This window comes from Typopeltis vanoorti, chromosome 2, assembly GCF_054136105.1.
Source record: "Typopeltis vanoorti isolate ZY-2024b chromosome 2, IOZ_Tvanoo_1.0, whole genome shotgun sequence".
NCBI classification, from domain to species: domain Eukaryota; kingdom Metazoa; phylum Arthropoda; class Arachnida; order Uropygi; family Thelyphonidae; genus Typopeltis; species Typopeltis vanoorti.
In genome coordinates, this window is record NC_143550.1 from 66,120,650 (window position 1) to 66,143,171 (window position 22,522).

The 22,522-nt window shown below is 36.4% G+C and overlaps 1 protein-coding gene across 3 annotated transcripts in view; it reads right to left on the minus strand.

Annotated features, from left to right (window-relative positions):
* The window catches only part of Nup205 (nuclear pore complex protein Nup205), a 610,691-nt gene that overhangs the window by 327,677 nt on the left and 260,492 nt on the right, over positions 1-22,522 (minus strand). For all 3 annotated transcript variants that reach the window (XM_090405724.1, XM_090405715.1, XM_090405707.1), the window contains exon 16: positions 11,818-12,027. In XM_090405724.1, coding sequence (XP_090261850.1) covers positions 11,818-12,027 — 210 coding nt within the window. The remainder of the gene's footprint in view (positions 1-11,817; positions 12,028-22,522) is intronic.

Genomic DNA, 22,522 nt, shown 5'->3' on the forward strand with positions numbered 1-22,522 from the left:
ATCAGACATTAATAAAAAATGTCTATCCAAAGAATTTAATCAACAAGGTTCTTCATAGAACCCCCCCCCCCCCCCCAACAATAACAACAACAAAATACCATCACTCAATACAGTTCATTTATAGTTATTCCTTATGCAGGTACAGTGTCCAAAAATATCGCAAAACATTTTAAACCTTTCAACATCATAATTGTGTTTAAACCAGTCAAGTCTCTCTGTCACGTTTTTAGATCGCCAAAAGACATTAATGCTTTTTTTTCAAACACGCTGGAGTGTACAAGATCCCATGTGCTTGTGGTCTAAACTATATAGGACAGATGTCGAGAAGCCTCGAAATCTGTAAAAAGAACATATTGGAGATATTAATAATAACAGAACAGACAAATCAGGTCTAGTCCATCATTTTGTGATTACTAACCATACCATTGATTGGGATAGCAGCTCCATGCGTTACCTTAGAAAAAGATTTCTGTTGTAGAAATTTCAAAGAAGCCATTGTGGTCCTCCGTTCAGGAGAAAATCTTAACAGAAACCAGGGAATGATAATAGCTGACATATGGAAAACCTTAATAAGATCACTCAGTCTGACATAATTTAATTTCACTCAAAACCACAGAACGTGCTCTCATAACAGTGACTAACACAACACACTCCATGTGTGTAATGTTACGTTCTGTTTTAATGTTTAATTTATACGATAGTGTTACTCCATTTTCTCTGTACTAGCCACTGAGTTTTTTTCTCTTACTGTTATAAGTCCTGAAGAAGCCAGACAGCCTTGTTCACAAAACTTGTTGGTATTAGATGTTTATAAATCATGGTCAATTAAAGATCGATATATATTTCATTTTAATTACATGTTGCAATGACTAAATATAATCTAAACAAGCTATACTCTGCAAAAATTAGCATAGGTTTACTATAGGAAGGTTATGTTTTAGCAATTTGCTAAAATATAATTTTTTCATAACATTATTTTATAATAATGTTATGGCTGAGTTCAATAAATGTAATGAATATGCTATGATAATCTTGGGTTTTGCTAAGGCATCTGAAACCACTCAAAAGGCTGCTGCATAAACTGGAGAATATGGGATTAAAATATAAACTCTTGACTTGGATCAGTGGATGGTCGACAGACAGATATCAAAACGTGATATACAATGGGAATGAATCTGCCAGATTTAAGGTGACCAGGGGTATATATCCCAGGATTTAGTCCTTGAGCCATTGTCATTCCATCTATACATTAATGCCATTAGGAAGGGTCTAACATCAGATGTGCAATTGTTTACTGATGATGCAAAGATAGGCAGGGCAATCAGGGATGCTAGTGATATCTAGCAATAACAAGATGATTTGAGAAAACTAGAAATTTGGGTAAAAGAAAATGGCTTTCAGTTTAAAGTTAGTAAGTGTAAAGTTATGCACTTTCGTGTGATGAGATTTCCAGCAGCATATTATATTAACAGGATTATGCTACAAGAAACTGGTGAGGCTAGAGATCTTGACTTATTGGTGGATAGGAATTTGAAGTTCAAAGGTCACATAGCAAAAGTTGCAAATACAACTCAGAGGATAATTGCAATGTTGAGGCAAACCTCGACATAAAAGGATAAGGAAGTCATCTTGCCTGTTTATAAGGCCTTGATAAGACTGCACCTGAATTATTGTGCACAGACTTGGTCAAGGGTGCAAAGAAGAGTTACAAAGATTACATCCATATTACAAAGACAGATTGTATGTGAATTACCGACTTGGAGAGTGTTAACAGGAGAAGGGGGGTCTGATATGATAGAGATCGATAAACTTCTGAATGGGTATTATAAGATCATTTGATGAAATTTTTAATTATATTGAAGGGAGAGAACGTAGGGGCATCCACGGAAGTTATGTTTGTTTGCAGTCAAGAAAGGGGTAAGAGCTAAGTTTTTTCTCTCACAGAGCAGAGAGTTGGTGGAATAGTTTGCTTTTAGGGGTAGTGAGTGCATCTAGTGTGAATGAATTTAAGGAAAGGTATAACAGCTGGTTTGTGTGATTTATTGCCTCTCTCTCCATAAGTCCTCGACTTCCTGGAGGTTTCAGACAATTATATGCCAACATGTTATCTTACTATTTGTGCTGTTGCTGAAATGATGTTTCCTAAACAGTCATGAATCGTCCACTGCTGACAAAGCATGTCAGCAGTGGACCCTATAATTTTAATGAATAGTATTGAAAAAAATTGTTTTTGTCATCAGTGAAGTTCTGGTTAAGCTGACAATCAGATTCATTTATGAAAATCCTTATTTACTTTCACATGTTGAAATTGGTATCATACTTAGACCATTCATCAAATACTTAAATAGTCTTTCACACAGTATCTATCATATCTTGCGTTGAACTCATTCACGGTTGTAGCACCCACAACAGACTCTGGAAGCTTATTCCACTCATTCACCACTCTCCAAGTAAAAAACCTAGCTCTAACACCCTTGTCAACCACGCTCTTGCCCAGCTTCCATGCATGACCCCTAGTCCTCCCACCACCAGTCATATTTTCAAAAATATCTTCTGGATCAATCTTATAAAAACCCTTCAGTAATTTGAATGTCTCAATCATATCACCCCTCCTTCGCCTATCGTCCAATTTCTGCAACCCATAAATCCTCAACCTATTCTCATAAGGTTCATTCCACAGACCTGCTATCATCTTGGTCACTCGTCTCTGGACCCTCTCCACTTCCTCTCCATCACGAAGAAACCCTGGTGCCCATAACTGGGCACAGAAGTCCAGATGGGGTCTTATCAAGGCTCGATACAGAGGAACAACAACTTGCTTCTCTCTGCATGTTAAAGTATTTTTCATAAGCCAAGTGATTTGGTGAGCTGTTTTAGTTACTTTTGCAATGTGCCACCTAAACTTCAACTCCCTATCCACCAGCACTCCCAAATCCCTGGCCTCATCAATCTCATGGAGTACGGTTACACCTATGCGATATACTGCTGCTATTCTTTTCACCCCAAAGTGCATAACCTTACACTTTGCCACATTAAACTGACATCCATTTTTCCTAGCCCAGTCCTCCAAACTATCCAAATCATCCTATAAAATTTTGACATCCTGTGCACTCACAATTGCTCTACCCAACTTTGCATCATCAGCAAACAAGTGAACACTTCCTCTCAAATCCTTTCCAATATCATTGATGAACAAATTGAAAAGTAGTGGTCCAAGAACAGAGCCCTGCGGCACTCCCCTAGTCACAAGACGTCTTTTTGACTCCACTCCTGAATAAACCACTCTCTGGTATCTCTCCTTCAACCACTCTCCTATCCATCTTACCAACCCTATATCTATCCCCATCTGCTCCAGTTTACTGATTAGGGTTCCAAGTGGTATCCTGTCAAAGGCCTTGGCAAGGTCCAGTATTTTATTAGTTTGCGAACTCGATTTTTACAACCCATCATAATAGCAGTGCCATCGCATGTTACACAAAACTAAATGAGATTTTAAATAGTTTTACATCTTAATGAATAAAGACAATTGTGAAGAAAATCAAATATCCCTTTTGCAGCATGCTTTTCAATTTGATCAAGTTCAAATTAGAAATTTGAACAGCTCAGCTTATTTTGCTGTACAATATACAAGTTCAAATGTACACAATTAAAGTGAATTTTGTTATTCAGTGTGATCGATTCATCAATGAAATTTTACTGTTCGACATAATGATTATATCTGTCAACTTTTTGCTCATTTCATAACTAATGTGGTTCAGGATGTTAATACAAGTGTTAGTTGAATGAAGAATATGACCTATGTCAATCCTATTTAATTCTTGCAGGTCAATCTCTGATTCAAAATGATGAAAGAACTGATTTTCTTTGGCCAATTTATAACATTATTATTAACTGCTGACTGACAACTTAAATATAGTCAAAGTATTGCTCACTATAATGTTCCAATCGCCCCATAAAATTCTAGTGTTTTGAAAAGCTTTTATCTGGGCACCTTTTCATATGCCTTTTCCAGATCTACAAAGTATGGTTCTGTCACTGCTTGTTTTGTTTAACAGTGTTCCAAGTATTAACTCCACACATCTAGCATATTGTTATCTTCAGTTTCCTCTTGCCTTCATCATCCTTGATTCTTTTTACAGTGCTATTTCCTCCATATCTAAGATTTTTCAATAGCCTCCAGGACATTTTTTGCCACCTGCCTGATATTTATTTTCTATATTCTTACCAGTCTTTCCATGATTTTTGTTTAGCTACTTTTACACATTGCTTAGCTCTCTTACATTTTTCCCTATATTCTTTTAGAGTACCTGCCAACTTATTTGCTAGGAACTTTCATTTTGCATTCTTATTTTCCAGAACTGCTTCTTTAACTTCTTGTCCACCATGGTGTTCTTACTTTTCTATCCTTGCAGACAACTTCACCACATACCTTCCTAGCTGAATTAATCTCTTCTTCAGAGTTTGCCACTAAGACTACAAGGTTTGATTCTTGTTTTCAATCTGTTTCATTTTTTCCTTCAACAATGTTTGTATAGTTCAGAGTACGGTATACCTCTAAAAGGTATACTGTACTCTGAACAGTATACCTTTTAGAGGTATACTGTTCAGAGTACAGTATTTGATTTGATTCTTTTTAAAGCTTTCTTACGTATTGCTCTTTTCAATTGGTATTCATTTTTTATCATACTTAAAACTAAGTGATGGTCACTTTCAATTTCAAATGCACTGTACACTCTTGTATCTTGAACGAGCATGACGATATTACTATCAACAATGACAAAGTCAATGAAGCCTTTCTTATTTCCTGTATCTTCTCTCCACATGAACTTGTGCCCATCTTTATATTGGAATATGGTATTAGTAAAGACTAGTCCATGCCCTGAGTGGAAATCCAGCAGAACCATTATTATTAGCTTTGCCCTTTTCTCCTAATTTTTATAAAAACGTTTTATAAGCTTGGTGGATTCATTTACTACTTTACTGTTTAGATCACTAACAGGGACACTTTTTCCATTTTCTTTATCTCAACTGTCTGTTCTAATGACTTGCAAAAGTCTTCCACTTCTACCTCAGTAGAACCTTCTGTGAGACCATAAGTAGAAATGTTTTATTGTCCATTTTCCCATTTTGAAGTATGTCCACATAACTCTACTTGAAACTGCCTTCCAATCAATAAATTTATCTTCATGTTTGGTATTGAATGCTATCATTACTCCTTTTCCTTGATGATTATTGCCTGAATATAACATTCTATTAGTATGATCTCACCTGCTTTTGTCTTAGTAATGCTAATTATGTCCATGTGGTACTTTTCTATTTCTTCTGCAAGTTCGATTTACTTTCCATTAATAGTCCTTATACTGATGATTAGTATCTTCAGTTCTTTTGATATTGAATTTATTCTTCTTCTTCTTCTAGGTGTTGAGTTAAAGCTTGTTCCAGTGTCTGCTACATGTTCCCTTAAAATGTCTCATTACTAGTCTCTATGCCAAAGTACAGCAGAAAGCCATTAAGTTGGTAAGCTTCATTAAAAAATAATAATAAAAAAAATTTTTAAAAAACTAGTTTCGCATTGCTAGTATTATGCCGAACCAAGTAAAACTTAAGGAGAACATCAAATCAATGCTGTACTACAGACACATACACAGAATTCATTAAAAAATGAACAAGGCTTTATTAATAAACCAATTGCCTCAAACTAAGAAGCGATTCTTTTAAATAACTCAAATTATAAAACAGAAAAAACCTGGCGAACTGTGCTACATTTCCCTAAGTAATACAAGTGTTCCTTAGTGGTGCTGCTTTTAGAATTTAGTTGTTGTTTATATTGTGTTATTTTTGGGTTACCGAGAAGGTGAGGTCAGAGTCGGACATCTGCTGTGGAAGAAAAGATAAGTTTTCATTAGTCGCTATTTAGTATAGTTAAATAGAGTTTATACTTATAGTATCGAGTAAGTAAATTAGTTTACAGTAGAGCATATAACATAGTATTTAGAATTTAGGTTTAGTTGTAGTAGTTCCTCGGCAAAATTTGAATGATGGCAGCTGCTGCTCTCCAATTACAAATGGCATGTCCACAAGTCCTCCCCCCATTCAAGGACTCTATTTTGTGTAACATAATAAAGGATTTTGTGGTATGCGAGACTTGTCGCATGTATGCATCCCAGCAGTTGGATATGTGGTGGGTGAGAGACGGGGAGTATATGGTTAAAATGTAGGCGATGGGAGGAATTCAGTGAGTTAGATGTTACGATATTATCTGCCCTTGTTGTTTCAGGAGCAAGAGATTTTCGAGAGACGAGTACTGTGATAGGTGAGAATAACGAGCAGCGAAATATGAATGGCGAGTAAGAGTGGGGAGTGCAGAAGGCTTGAATGATTGTGGAGCTTTCGGAGATGGTCATGATTGGGAGGATGAATAGCGAGTAAGAGTGGCTAACTTGTGGAGAGAGAGAGAGATGAGCTGAAAGAGATGGTCTCAGGAATTAGATGAGATTAGGCGAATGGAAGAGATGAATGCAAGGCGAATCAGAGTATGAGTAAGAGAGAGAGAGATGGGAATGATAGAAGAGGAGAGAATAGAAACAGTAGAAGAGAGGGAATCAGAGAGAGGTATGAGAATGATAGAAGAGGAGAAAATAGAAACAGTAGAAGAGAGGGAATCAGAGAGAGGTATGGGAATGATAAAAGAGTAGAGAATAGAAGCAGTAGAAGAGAGGGAATCAGAGAGAGGTATGGGTATGATAGAAGAGGAGAGAATAGAAACAGTAGAAGAGAGGGAATGAGAGAGAGTTATGGGAATGATAGAAGAGGAGAGAATGGAAACAGTCAGAGAGAGAGAGAGAGAGAGAGAGAAAATGAGAAGAAGGCAAGGGAGTGCTGGACCCAGGGATAGAGTGATGCCAGGACAGCAGATAAGTAGGAGAACACACAGTGAAAGAGTTAGGAGAGAGAGAGAGGGATGCAGGTGAGCAATCAAGGAACAGAGTGGCAAGAGTTGTGATGTATGGAGACTCGATGATCCGTGGAGTGCAACATAGGATGCCAGAGAAGTGTTTGCCTGGAGGAACGATAGAGAGTGTGGCTCTGATAATTAAGCGTGGTGAAAGGGTGGATGAGATGATTATGATGGTGGGCACGAATGACTTGAGAGGCAATGTAAATCGGGTGGCGAGAGATCTGAGATTCTTGTCGAGGGTGTACGAAAGAAAATGCAGAAAAGAAAGATTATGTGGGTGTTGCCCAGGTTGATAGTGGTGAGCTGAGAAGAAGAGCAGTAATAATGAATAGCATAATAGCCTGAATGGAGAGGATTGGAATATGTGGAAGCTTGGAGGGCATTTGAGGACAGAAAGGAACTGTAAGCAAGAGACCACTTGCATTTGAATGAGGAAGGATGTAGGCATCTGGAGAGATTGCTGTTTTCTGAACGAGTTGGTATGTCAATGCAAGGAAGTAGAATTTCCAGTGTGGGTGGTAGCAGGAGTGGCCCCTTGTGGGAATGGGTGACTGGGGGAGGGAGATGACCATCAGTTAACACTGAGTCCAGTAGGGTCTGGAGGGGATAATGATAGGTATAGAAGCAGTGACATTTTTAAGCTTTATACTAATGCTAGGAGTATTTAGGAGATGAATTGTTGGCACTGATAGCATGAGCCTGGCCAAATATTATTAGAATTTTTGAGATGTGATGATGAAAGATGATATAACAACAGGAATAGAAGTAGCAGGGTACAGCATTTTTTAGCAGGATAGGAAAGGAAAACACAGTGGTGGAGTGCTGCTTATGATAAGTGATGACTTACGTCCTCTAAGAGTGGAGGCTTTGGAAGGCAGTGACACTAATGGTTTTGAAAGTATATGGTGTGAGGTAGAGGTGGGCAGGAGAGGATATTTAGTGGGGTATTGCTACAAGCCAAGGAGCAGGAGATGTTTAGGCAGTTCAGCTTGGCAAGTGCAAGAAGAATGATTGTTGTGGGAGATTTTAACTACAGAAGCATAAGCTGGGAAGAGTAAAATGCATGTAGTAATAAGGGAATGGAATTTCTAGAATTCTTGAGGGACAAATGTCTCAGGCAACATGCAATAGAGAAAACAAGAGGTTCAAGAGCTTTGGATTTGGTCAAAGCATCAGAAGAGTTGATAATAATTGAGACGACATCTCTTCCACAGTTGGAGAGAGTGACATGTGGTTTTGGCTTGGAAGATGAACGGACATGTAGGAGTATCAAAGAAAAGGGAACGTATGCGGAATTATAAGGCAGGTGATTATAACAGTCTTAGATATCAACTTGGGACAGTTCTATGGAGGGAGGAATTGGAAGGGCAAGATATCATTAGTGCTTGGGAAATTGTGAAGGAATGACTGTTAGCAGCAATAGTAAGCTGTATTCCACGAGTGAAGAAGAGAACACAATTTGGTGTAAAGTGGATGACAAACAATATTAAACAGGAATTGTTTGCAAAAAAGAGGCTGTGAAAGAGATATAAGGAGACAGGTGAAGAGATGCATGAAGAATATAAGACACAGGCCAGAAGAATGACTAGTGTGGTAAGGAAAGCGAAACTGGAATATGAGAGGAGATTGGCCCTAAGATCCAAAGAAAATCCTAGGGAATTTTTTTAGCTACGTGGCCAGTAGGAGGAGAAATGATTGTGGAAGAATGACATTGTGGGATAAAAATAGGAACAGAGTGACTTCCTTTGAAGTCTGCTATCGATTTTGTATTTTATTATCTTCTCTGCTCCTTCTGTTATTAATACATTCCCGAATATTTTATAATGACCCTCATTTCTATTTTAGGGAATCATAATTTTGCATAGGAAGAAAACTTTCCGTTATAAATTTATGCATTGTTCAAGCAGTAGTTTCATGATTTCTAATTAATACTTCACACTATACTTTTAAAGGTAATAAGTTATTAGATTTTAACTGTTGTCTATGCCAGTGATCTTTAACTTGTTAAATAGATGGATTTCTCCCTTTTTTAATAAATAAAAAAATGTTGACCTATAGTTCATGTACTGTAGTTTTTTCAGCATGAATTTTATTTTAGTAAAACTTTTTTTGGATAGTACACAATTATGCTTCGTACCCAATTAAATGCAAATTAGCATACAGAAATATTTTATTTTAAAAATTACAACTTTTTAAATTTCTAAATTAATATATATTAATGACAACAAAAATATTTAATGAGATAGCTGAGCTTGTTCTTTTGGACACATTTTTTCAAAACATGGAATGTTTAATGCTATATTATATTGAAATAAATGATGGAATATTGAGAACATGCAGGAATTGTGCACAAAAATAAAATAATATTGACCATTGCACCCTCCCATAAAGGGTCTTGCACCACCACAGTTTCAAAACCACTAATGTCTAAAACTGAATTTTTGAAAAAGAGAAAATCTAAAAACAAATATCTGAATTTTTTTTATTTTTTTTTTAATAAAAGGATTGAGAATGAGAATTTTAATAAATGGTTCACAATTTCTTGCTTTCATCATGTAAACATTGCATTATATTTTGAATGGTCTTTTGTACTCAATATACATTTCATTCAACTTTTAATAAAAGTTGATGTGTAATGGTGGATAAATCAGGTGATAAATGCACTGTCAGTCACAAATTATTATCAACTTGACTTCTATTCCTGGGATCATCCATCCTGTCCAAAATTTTTTCTATTGTGTAAGTAAAGTTTCTGTCTCTCTCTCTCACACACACCAGTTCAGTGATATACTTGATTTCTGAATTGCTGCTTTCATCTATTTTTTTTTTAATTTCATTTTACAGTGGCTTCCTAAGAATGTAATTTAATGTTTTGCAAGTAAACTTTGTTCTCCTTCCTAAAGCAGCACATCAATAAGCAAAATGTGTATTTTCAAATCTGGCATTTCATCTCATTTTCATTTCTCAATTATAAATCAGACCAACTAACATGTTGTGGTAATGTTGTCTAACTCTTCCAGATCTACTAGTATAGGATAGTTAATCCTATCTGCATAGTCAATTATATCTGCCAACCGTCAATTTGTTACAGAAGGAAAAAGATTGTTTCCAAGTTTTGCAAAAAAAAAATTAAAATTAAAAATAATAATAATATATAAATCCCCTCTCCCCATCTTTGAGATCAATTTCCTTTAGCTATAGAACATGAAAGGAAGTTGAATTCCTTTTGAAGGAATACTCGCACCATAGCAAGCCCACAGGGATGACTGGAATGGTTGACTTGTTGTAATGAATTGCTCTTACTGTATCTGTAAGACTTTGGTCAGGACTATTTAGTTGTTTGTTATAGTCAATGAGTTTCTAATAATGATGTTTGCAATAGTAAGAGTCAAGCATGTAACTTCCCTTCATATTCTATATAGATTACGAGTCTGATGGATTACTGTAATATTTTTCTATTTTCACACGTGCTCAGAATTCTTTTTAAGTGTGAAGTCAGTTCGTGCTGTATGTTTTGAGATTCTGGATATAACCAAGTAAATTCTTCAATACATTCATGTATATAACTAAATTTGGGACATTCATACGAATAGTTTAAAAAAAAAAAAAATCAGCTAACGCCTTTTTGTTTCCGTATATAGGGAGTAGGCGAGGTCGTTTTTAAGCCCTATCTAACTTTTGGAGACTGAGTGGGCAGTTCAATCTCCACTGGTAGCCAATCAGAGATAGCTGGCCCAAGGCTATCACTAATTAATCGGCACGCAGTGAAGAAGGCAGCTAGTAAGTGCCGCCATCTGATGGTCCATAACCCTAACACAATATATTTAATGTCTGAAAATAGTGTGGGTTCAACGGCCGATTTTCTTGAGTTTACGGGAGGAAAAACCCGCTAGCCCGTGCCAGAGATCGACTAACTCTGGAACCGGTTGAGAAAAGGATTAGAAAAAGTTCCTCTAGTCGGCGACTAGACTCGAACGCCTTTCGTCGTGCGACCAAGCGCTGTAGAGTGCAAACACCACTTCTACTGAGCTACACAGGCTCTTCTTTTTTATTATAATATATTCTCTGAAAGGCAAAAACCACCAATGCTTAATGCTTGTACACTATTCTTCTCTTAAAAATTGGATTTAATGCGAATGAGTTTGGGGGGGGGGGGATTGATCCCTTGTTGACTTCAGTTTTCAGAATACCTTGTTTCTCAAAAAGGACAACAATTTCTCACGCTAAGACAAGCAATAGAATATACTAATATAACATAATAATAAATATAATAAGAATTATCATAAGAATCACCTACTTTCAAATATTACATACAAAATCTAACACTATCACATTAACTGAGAAAAATACTGTTTAGAATATGAAGGGAAGTTGTATTCTCAAAAAAAACTCTCAAAAGATGTGTATTAGTGTTGAGCTAACACAAAAAAGAAAAGTTTTTTTTTTCTAAATTTTTAAAAATTGTTATTATCTAAAGTTATAGAAAATGAAATCACTAAAATGTAATATTAAAACTGATATTTTCAAATTTAGCATTTTTATAACTTTTCTTTTAAAAAAAATCTAACTTACATTACTTCTAAAAATTTAACTTTTCAGAAGCAACACGTCCATGCAAATTTACTAACACTAAATCATATATTCTTCAAACTTCAATGTCTAATATAATAATTAATACTTAATCTAGAGAATTTTACAGGCAATATAAATGATCAATAAAATATCAAAATTTTAGATGTTACCAACAGTGAATGAGTTGTAACATTGGAACTGTTAAATTTCATTCAGTTTAATTAAATAAAAAAATTTAACAGTTCCAACCAAAAATTGATAAATGATAAGAGAAACAGCTGATTCACCTTTTCCCCTTCTTTCTTATAAGCCCTTAAGTTGCATTTCAACAAAACAGAATCTCTAATATATTCAAGATATGGTTCTAATCCTGGTCTCCTTTGACCAGCTCCTAATGTAGGTGGAATTGGTTGATTAGTGAGTGCAAATATCAAAGTTAGCATGCTACGAGTAATAGGAAATTCTTCATTCCTTGATTCAACTTCCTCAAGTTCCATCTGTGTGAAAGAGAAAATCAATCATACAATGAAAAGTATTATTCAGAAGGCATAGTCGAGCCTGCATATCACATATACACATACTATATGTTATTCCTAATTACAACAAAAAAAATCTTTTTTTTAATTATACAAATGAAAATTGCACAAAATTTAAAAAATATATATACATATACATATAAAGTCATTTTTAAGTTATAAAAAAAACATTTAAACAATTTTGAGGATGATTTTATTTCATTTTATTATGATTTTTTATTTGAATGCTAATCTTACTTTTTGATTAATATTACCATGCACAAACAAGTTGATAAAAGTGTTTTCAAATTTGCTATTAGTAATATGGAAAGAAAAAAAAAAAACCTACACAGGCTATTAGTAATATGAAATATATTGCAATTTCCATTACACAGTTTTGCCATACATGCTGTTACAACTTCTGCACACCATTGTGCTGCCCACAGAATTGCAAAAGCCCAGTTCTATTAGTGGCAGTATACATAGTCAACATTTGCATGTTTATCAGTAGAGAGAGCGTTGTCTAGCTGTATGGGTTAACATGCAGTGGGGAGATTATGAGAACCATGTAGCTGTAACAGCACTTCACAAGGTTGGAATGAGCATCCTATTATTTTCAACATGTAAAAATAGTTGGGATCAGTTAGATGTTTGTGTATTGGACTATTTACTGTTATAACAATACAGAAAACATATCTGACCACCAAAGAACAGAGCAACCACACTGTGTTAGAACACAATAGCATGTGAGGGCTGTGAAGGCAGGCCTCCGCTGTAATCCTGTGATGTTGCGAGAGACGAACATTTCACAGAGAACGATGTCACGTGTACTAACTGATGACCTGGGCATGAGAGCCTAAAACTGTTCAACTGGACACTTCCTAACACCAACTTATGCAGCAGAGGATGATAAAATCAAATTACTTCTCTAGCAGTATGCAAACAACAGATACAGACATATCGTCTTCACAGATGAGAAAATTTTTTATCAATGAAAAGTCATTTAACTGCCAGAATATATGCCCTAGATGGCTGCATAGTGTGTGCCGTAGCATCCAGGATTCAGAGAGATCACACTCTGCATCAATGATGATTGGTGGTGGGGGGGGGGGGGTGATGTATTGGGGGAGATATCAAAGTTGGTTGCATTTCTGTGAGAAAGGGTGGGGGAGGGTTGAAACCTCTGCAAAGTGAATCAATACCTCCTGAACAACACCTTGTTTGGCAATAGGCAGCAGACCTTCCAACAGGACTCAGCCCCCTGCATACAAGGAGAGGACCACACAATAGTAGTTGGAGGCGAATGTGAACAACCACATTTCACAGTCTGAAGTCATGATCTGAATCTGACTTCAAATTGTGGTTGGAGCTTGAAAGAGTAGCCTGCAAGAAATGACACCCCAGCAGCACCAGCTTGAAAGTGGATTTGAAACAAGCAGTGGCAACATTTCCATTCGATGTATGTGCCACCACTGATATGTGGCCTCACAGACTTTGCAAAAGGGGGACATTTCGAACATTTAGTGATGCTATATGCACGTTATACATGTACATAAATGATTTACTGATAGATTAATGGTTTATGTGCTGTTCAAATTGTAACGGTATTTACGGCTAGACTAGTTATTAACAGAATATTTCAGTGCTTAAGAAAATGGAAAATATCTTTTTTATAACCATACTTCTAGGATGAAATGCTTTTGGCAATACAGATTTTTCCTTCCTTTTTAATGAATTAATAAGCAAGCCCATTCGAAATGTCTTTAGTGTGCTGTTGGTTTTTTTCTAGTTGTTCAAAGATGAAGAGGAAGAAGATATCTTCTTCTTCATGAAGCAAGAAGAGAGAATAGGTACACACCTGGATACAGCCTTAAAACATATAAGCACAAATTGAAAAACCATAAAGATTTCTCTTGGTCGCATTCTTTAAAATCTGACAACATATACAAATGTCCCTGATACTAGTCTTTAAACCAACTGATATAATTATCTAAAGGAGTAACTCACAAAAAAAGTATTTAATAAAATACACAATTTTCCCTTTGTATCATTCCCAATACTCAGTAGTCTCTGCACAGGCACCTTATCTTTCAAAGGATTTAGAATACCAAACATTACAGAGTCACGATACTAACACAGTACAGAATTTCTTAGTCATGAATTAAATCAGTGCTAAGCTAAGAAAGCAGAGATACCATCATTTATTCAACAATATGTTCACAACACTTTTTGCATATTCCACATTGCTATAAATTTGTTGTTGCTTCCTTCGTTGCTAACCATGCACTTTTATGCACACTCTAGAAATAGCCTACTATTCTATCCATCATCATCACTAAGTCTTGATAGACAGTATGACAGTACTACATAATTACGTTTATATTATTACCAATCTTCCTATATTGCTTCCAAATTAATACTATTTGGCAGATCTTACATTTTAGTTTTGTAAACAGAATATTAAGTAGACTATCTCCTTGTGGGGCATCCTAAATAACACAAAATACTCTTACAACCTGCCTGGAAAACTGGTGTGCAAATTTTGTATGAAGCTTTTGATATCACATTAACCTGGAACTATAGTGGTAGAAACACTCCAACTTAGATTAGAAGAAGCAAAAGGATGCTCTACAGCGACTGCCCTGTATTCACTTATCTTTTTTATGTTAAACACGTAGCTTTATTGTGGACTCAGAATCTAAGTGTTCAACTATGATACCTTTTCTGTTTTATATTTATATTAGCCAGACTGGTTAGCATATCCGCTCTCCAGCCAAAAGGCTGCGGGTTCAAATCCCGCCGTGGGCATGGATGTTTGTGATTGTCTGTGAAAATCTAGTGGTGGTTGTGGGTGGCGTTGGTGCAGATCATAATGGTAGTTGAGGTTGGTGGAGACAGAGAGTCGTAGAGTAGGTGCCCTCCCTTGATGAGTTCTTGGACTCCCTGGAGGTATCATGTAATAATAATAACAATATTATAGTGCCAGTTATTTATTCCCTTATTACTTTCTATATGTATATCATTTGCTAAATAAAGGAGGTAAGTTTTCTACGGCATATCAATTTCATCAATCCATCTAGATCTTAGTCTTATTCTGGGTCTTTTTTTTTTCGACCATTAAGAATCAAACACACATTTTACTAACCTTTCCTCTCTCATTCTATGAACAAAAAGAGGAAGTGATATACTGCTTTAGATTACCTCTGCTCACATTCTCCAATGCCAGTGATCCATCAGTGATATTCTTATATATCCTCATTTTTAATATGAACCGAAATTATACTTCACAAGAATTTATATTCAAGCATGACCAAACAAAAGCTTGCACTTAAAGTGTCTTCATGACTTCCACACATATACAGGGTGTTCGGGATAAATTTGACAGTTTCGTAAGGAAAAAGAAAATCTTCTTTGTATCTATTAAATTTAATGAATTGACAAAAAAACATTACAGGCAGAGTTAATTAGAATACTATCAACAAGATTTACTCAAAATAACCACCATTAGCATCGATCACAGCTTCAATTCTGCTTCGGAACCTCGAACAAGCTGATGCTACAGTCTCCCTGGGAAGGGCCGCAAAAACTGTTTTCATTTTATCCATTAACTGGGCTTTTGTATTACTGGAAGTGCGATTGGTGTCTTTTTCAACTGCGCCCCATACAAAATAATCCATGGGGTTAAGGTCTGGGGAGTTTGGAGGCCAAACATTTGGACTGGTGAAGTCGTAGAAATTTTCAGACAACCATTTTTGACTTTTCCCAGAGGTGTGGCAAGGGGCCGAATCCTGCTGCCATACATACGGCCTACCATTGGCTACCCTTGTTATCCAGGGCTTGACTACAGTTAGCAACTCCACGAACAAAGCCCGAATTCCAATGCCAGGGTTCTTCAACACCTGTTCCTGCAGATTTGCGAGGAATTCTGCTGTACGAACGCAATCAGATCGTCTGCTAGGGATCTTTCTTCTTGCTACATCCTCGTAGTCACCATTGCAAGTCTCTAGTTCATGCCTGATTGTTTTTACTGTATTCAGGGAGCATTGGGCAGCAGTCGTAATATCCTTATTTTGATGGCGGGCACGAATCATCATGATACAAGTTATTCTCTTCCATGATTCAGGTGGGTTCCAGCTATCCATCCTTTCTGACAGCTTGTATATGAATGAAGAAGGGTCCAAACTGAAGAGAAATGAAGAGAAGTGTGTGTTAATACATGTAACTTACGGAAAAATATAATTAATTATAAATATGTCAAATTTATCCCGAACACCCTGTATAACCAAATTGACCCAGTATCCATTATTCATAGCATGCTTTCTTTTGAATATGTATACTGCTATGCATTATAGGAAGTGTCACCATCCAAACTGGTTTTGACATCTAAGCTTGTGTGTAACTCATTTAAACAAATGAGTGACAGACATGCCAGCTGGTAAGACATACCATCATGTTATACCATCATTTTACCTCTGGTTTAAGCCAATACTGAATACCTTTTGGTCAGCTGTGTTTCAAATTACCAGTCTATCCTCATTCACTAAGTGTCCATTCATTTCAATACCTAATAACAGGACATGGGGTGCTTAAGGGTCAAAGCTGTATAACTGAGAGGAGACCTCCACATAGCCTTTAAAGGAATGCAGAGAACCGACCAGGGTTTCTGACCTAATGACCAATCCTCACCTTCTCGTGGTGCACCCTGTTGGGAATCTACTTTGATACTGAACGAACGAGGATGGGCTGGCAATTTGGGATTTAGCCGACCAAATTGTATTCTTATTGGTTAAACCAAAATAAAAAATGATGGTACAACATGACAAAATTTCATGCCGGCTGGGGCGTCGCCCGGTTAAACAAGGCCCCCGTTGTTTTCGCCAGGGAACCAGGGCGAACAGCGAAAAGTCAGCTACTGGAACAAATCTGAAAACAAACCCCAACTCAACATCACCAGAGTTAAAGATCGGCACTATCAACGTAAGAAGCCTGAATGGCAAAGAAATGGAGCTAGCTGAGGAATTAGATAAGTACCAGATCGACATAATAAGGGTGACTGAAACAAAAAAGACCAAAACTGGTGAGATCTTTCTGAGCAATAAATACAAAATGTTATATTCAGGCAATGACAATCAAGGAAAAGAAGGAGTAGCCATAGTATTCAACACAAAATACGACGCTAATCTTCTTGAATGGCAGTCAGTCTCAAGTAGAGTAATGTGGGCAAATATGAGAATGGGGAACTGGACAATGAGACTTATTTGTGCCTATGGTCCCACATAAGGTTCTACTAAGGTAGAAGTGGAGGAATTTTTTGAGGCTTTAGAAAAAGCAACTGACACAATGAAAAAGGAAAAGTTGGTCCTTTTGGGGATCTGAATAGTAGAATAGGAAATGATTGTGAGACATACAAAAATATTTTGGGAAAATTTGGAGAAAAGAGCAAAGCTAATAATAATGGCAAATATCTGTTGGATTTCTGCTCACGACATGGACTGGTTATTACTAACACTATGTTCCAACATAAAAATGTGCACAAATTCACATGGAGAGAAGAGGCTAGGAATAAGAAAAGTCTCATTGACTATGTTATTGTTGATAGTGATGTTTTCTCCCTGGTGCAGGACACCAGAGTGTACAGAGGATTTGAAATTGGAAGTGATCACTATTTAGTCTTGAGCAGGATAAAATTGAATTTCATATTGAAAAGAATAACATGTAAGAAAGTTTTAAAGCGAATAAAAGTTGAGCAGCTCTCAGATGTGAACTGTAGACTAAAATACAGAAATATTATTGAAAAGAAAATGAAAGAGTTTGAGAACAGGAATCAAACCTTGGAGATTCAGTGGCAAACTCTGAAGGAAACATTGATTGATTCTGCCAGAGAGGCATGTGGTGAGGTTGTGTGCAAGGATAAAAAAATCAGAACTCCCTGGTGGAAACAGGAAGTTAAAAAGGCAGTGAAGGAAAAGAAGAAAGCATATCAAAAGTTCCTGGCAAATAAGTCAGCTTTGGCTCTTACAGAATACAGAGACAAATGTAAGAAAGCTAAACAGTGTGTAAAACTAGCTAAACAAAAGTCATGGGAGGACTTTGGCAAGAATATAGAAAATAAATATCAAGAAGGTGGCAAAATATACTGGAGGTTGTTGAAGAAGCTTAGGAATGGAGGAAAGAGTGCTGTAAAAGGAATTAGAGATGATAAAGGTGACATGAAAACAGGAGAAAAAGATATCCTTGAAGTATGGAGTAATTACTTTGAAAAACTGCTAAATGAAACAAGCAGTGATGACAGCACAGTGATAAAAAACACTGACCAGGCATGCAGTCAGGAATACATATCCATACTTGAAGTAGAAAAAGCCATCAAAGGCTTGAAATGTGGAAAGGCAGCAGGAGTAGATGATATTCGACCAGAAATGCTGAAGTATGGTGGTATAAGAGTCTTACAGTGGCTGCACTGCATAGTTCAGAAAGCCTGGACAGAGGGACGAATTCCCGATGATTGGAGTAGAGCTCTCATAGTACCCATATATAAAAAGGGAAATAAAACTGAATGTGAGAATTACAGAGGTATTTCCCTACTGAGTGTTCCTGGCAAGATCTATGCAAGTATATTTGAGAAACGGTTGAGAAGAATTGTGGAAGAAAAGCTTGGTGAAGAACAAGCTGGATTCAGGCCAAATAGAGGCTGTCAGGATCATATCTTCACTTTACGACAAATAGTCGAGAAAGCATGGGAATATAACAAAGATCTGTATTTAAGTTTTGTCGATTTGGAAAAGGCATATGACAAGGTGCCAAGAGAGAAGCTATTCAATACGCTGCAGTTATATGGTGTCAATGGGGCATTATATCAAGCAATACTTAGTCTTTATTTGAGTTGTGAGTCAGCAGTTAGAATTGAAGGAAGTACAGGAAGATGGTTTAATGTTAAATCTGGTGTGAGACAAGGATGTACATTATCCCCTCTGTTATTCATTATCTATATGGATCACATTATGAAGGAATGTGGTATTAAACCTGATATCAAAATTGGAGATGTTAATGTCAGCTCTTTGCTTTATGCGGATGATGTTATACTTCTAAATAAATCCGCTACAAGTCTGCAAGATTCTCTGACTAAATTGAATAGCTGTTGTAATAGATATGGTATGAAGGTCAGCAATAAAAAGACAAAGACAATGAAAATAGGCAGAATCATTGAAAATGTCAACTGTGTTGTGAATGGAGAACCTGTGGAACAAGTAAAACATTTCAGCTACTTAGGCACAACTTTTACTGAAGATGGTAAACTAAATATAGAAATAGACAACAGAATCAGCAAAGCTGGTATCGTGGGAAGTCAATTGAATAAATTCATATGGAATAAGAAAGAAATTAGTCGGAACACTAAATTAGCTGTATACAAGACTGTGTTCAAACCAATTTTAACTTATGGATCTGAGAGCTGGGTCAGAAGTAAAACACTTGACCAAAGACTAGAGACCGCAGATATGAGAGTCCTGAGAAAGATTAGAGGTGTGAACAGATGGCATCAATGGCAATATCATATTAAAAATGACGATATTAGGAAAGAACTTGACATTGTCAGCATCCAGGAATGCATTAGTAGAGCTAATCTCAGATGGTATGGTCACTTAAATAGAATGGGCAAGATAAGATTTGCAAAACAAGTGTCCTCCTCCAGGTTGGCAGGAAAACGACCCAGAAGAAGACCAAGATATAAGTGGATTGATATGCTACAAAGTGCCTTAGACGACAGAAATATAAGATCTGATAATGTTGGAGTGTTGACAAGTAACAGACTGATTTGGAGGAAAAGTGTAGCTAGGAAGTTAGTAATGATGTAATTTTTTCATGTAGTACTGTCATATCCTGTACACCCCTTGAGGGTACATGGCAGGAATTTGATGATGATGATGATAACAGGACACATGATGAGAAGGGGGGCACTGGCCTTTGATCAGCAGCCATGGTCAGTTCTATGCATTCTGTGCTCTGTGGAAGACATCTCTTAATTATCTAGCTTTTTAATCCTTAAGCTATCTCTCCTTCTGGGCCATAAAATGTCTCCCTCTGTGTGTGTGTGTCTCTGCAGTAGCTCCTCTTTGTAAATTATCTCTTTATGATATTTTCTCTTTTACCAAATACCTAACTGCATTTCCATTCTATGTATACATGATTCCCTTGCCTCATCTTCCTGTAATACAGTTTCACCAATATAGCACACTTCTTGTGTTTCTTCAATATGAAGTGAAAAAACGTTAACTAGTGACAGCAGTTAACTACTGTACAATCATCTTCTCCCAATGCCAGTGTATTCAAATACGATACTTATGAAAGTGTGAATACATGAAAATGTAATACTCTTTCACAAGAAGTGAACTCTTTTTGGGGGCTATTATTTAATCCATCAGCATGAGTTAAATAGTAGCCCAAAGATATCCTATACCCATCAAATTGTCATCCTTTTGTTCTTAAATACTGCTCCCTCCAAATAAAATTCTACCAGCCAATGTCCTATCAAAACCAAGACTGCCATTCCTTCATATAAAAAGTTATTTCAATGAAGGATGCTACATAAATTATGGTGGATGGCAAGGAGGAAATAAAAAGTAATATATGGAGGAAAGAGCTAAAGAAAATGATAAATAATGGTGATGACCAATGCTAATCTACAAGACTCTCTCTCCTTGTGCCATTTTTTTTAATCAACCTCACATATGAGAAACCACAAGACTAGCATAACGATGCCATATATGTGGACAAATGCTTACTGAGAAAGATGTGTTTACTGAACAGCTGGAAGTACACATCCTCAAGGGAGAAGTATTGAAAGCTGTTCCAAAAAAACAGAAGCAGACAGAATGAAACAGCAGGATAAGTCTGAAAGTGAATATGAATGCTGACCTGACCTCCAGCAGCATATTTTGAAGAAAGTGGAGGAATAGTTCTTTGTTTGATTAGCTGGATTGTCTGGATTAGAAACTAAGATTATGAGATGAGTGCATTATATCCGTTAATTGAATAGGCACTTCTTGCCAATTTTCCTGTTTCAAGATGGGGAAACTCTCTGCTATCTTTGTATGGGATGGAGTTTTCTCTCCAGTTCAGACCCATTTTCAGTTGAAAAAAGTCTTAGAAAGGTTCTATACATACTAGATAGGATTTGAATCAGACTCTTTCAAACCAAAAGGTATCAATTGTTATCAACATAGTGATAGATGTCCACAGTTAATACTGATTAACTTACTACTGACAGTAAGTATTAAGACTGGTTCAGGACACAAAAGATATAGGGCATTTTTAAATCCATAGGAAGTATTCACCATCCAGGAACTATCTTTATTTCTGAAATGATAGCAGCCAATATTGTGAAACAGAGCTTATGAAAATACCTATAAAAGAAGCATAATGCAGAACAGATCATTCATGAGAAAACGACTGAAGGAAGTCTGTGAGAGAGGAATCATCTCTCAATGTTCTCCTTTTCTGCATACATCAGGCATTCTTGGAGAGGTTTGTATTGTATCACAACAAATGTGAAAACATTCTTAAAGTTTAACAAGATTTGGGATTTATTCAGTGTTAGGAGATGCACAACTGAGAAGTAGTAACTTGAACGAAAAAGGACGTTAAGATTTTTTGGAGACTGAGGAGACTATAGATGCAATATTTTTTTTTGGCATGAAAGTTTACAGGCTGATTTAGCTCTTGAAGAGAGATCTCATTGTGATTAAAGACCCGAATATTATAAGAAATAAGAGAGAATTGTGTTTAGTAGCACTGAAAGTCACCTCACCTCAGTGGAGAATGATGATAAAATCATTCTCCACCGAGAATAAATATGGAAAAATCCCAACACTTTATTCATTAGCACTGTGGGATTTGTTGAATGAATAACAACATACAGAGTCATCAGCAACTATAGAGATAGGATTTGAGGTTAATGAGAAACATCATTTATGTATGGGAGAAAACAATGGTCAAAAAGCACAGAGTTCTGGAGAACCCTGCACCAAAAGAAGAATCAGATATGAAATAACAACATAAGAAACAGGTGGCCTAATCACAAAGGCAGACCATAAGATAGTAGCTGGATAAGGAGGGTTATACAGACCATATCAAATGCCCTGAAAATATCAAGAGTAACTACACAAGTATCTCCAAACCTTTCCATGACTTTTATGAAAAGAGGAATCCACAATGATAATTAATTGGTCACTCCAGGTCACAAAGGAGCTTGCTATGGATGAATTTCTCCATGATAAGTGAGAGCAATAGGATGTTAGTTTTATGGCTGACTTTTATCTACCTTTTTATACTTGCTTGCATGCTACTGGGTAGGTGACAGATGAGCCTGACATCTTGAAATGGCATTATAAAATGTGTATATCAGATTGCAAATTATGAGCAAAATGCATTATAGTAAAATTATGGAGATCAATAAAGATATGGAGTAATAACTTAATATAAA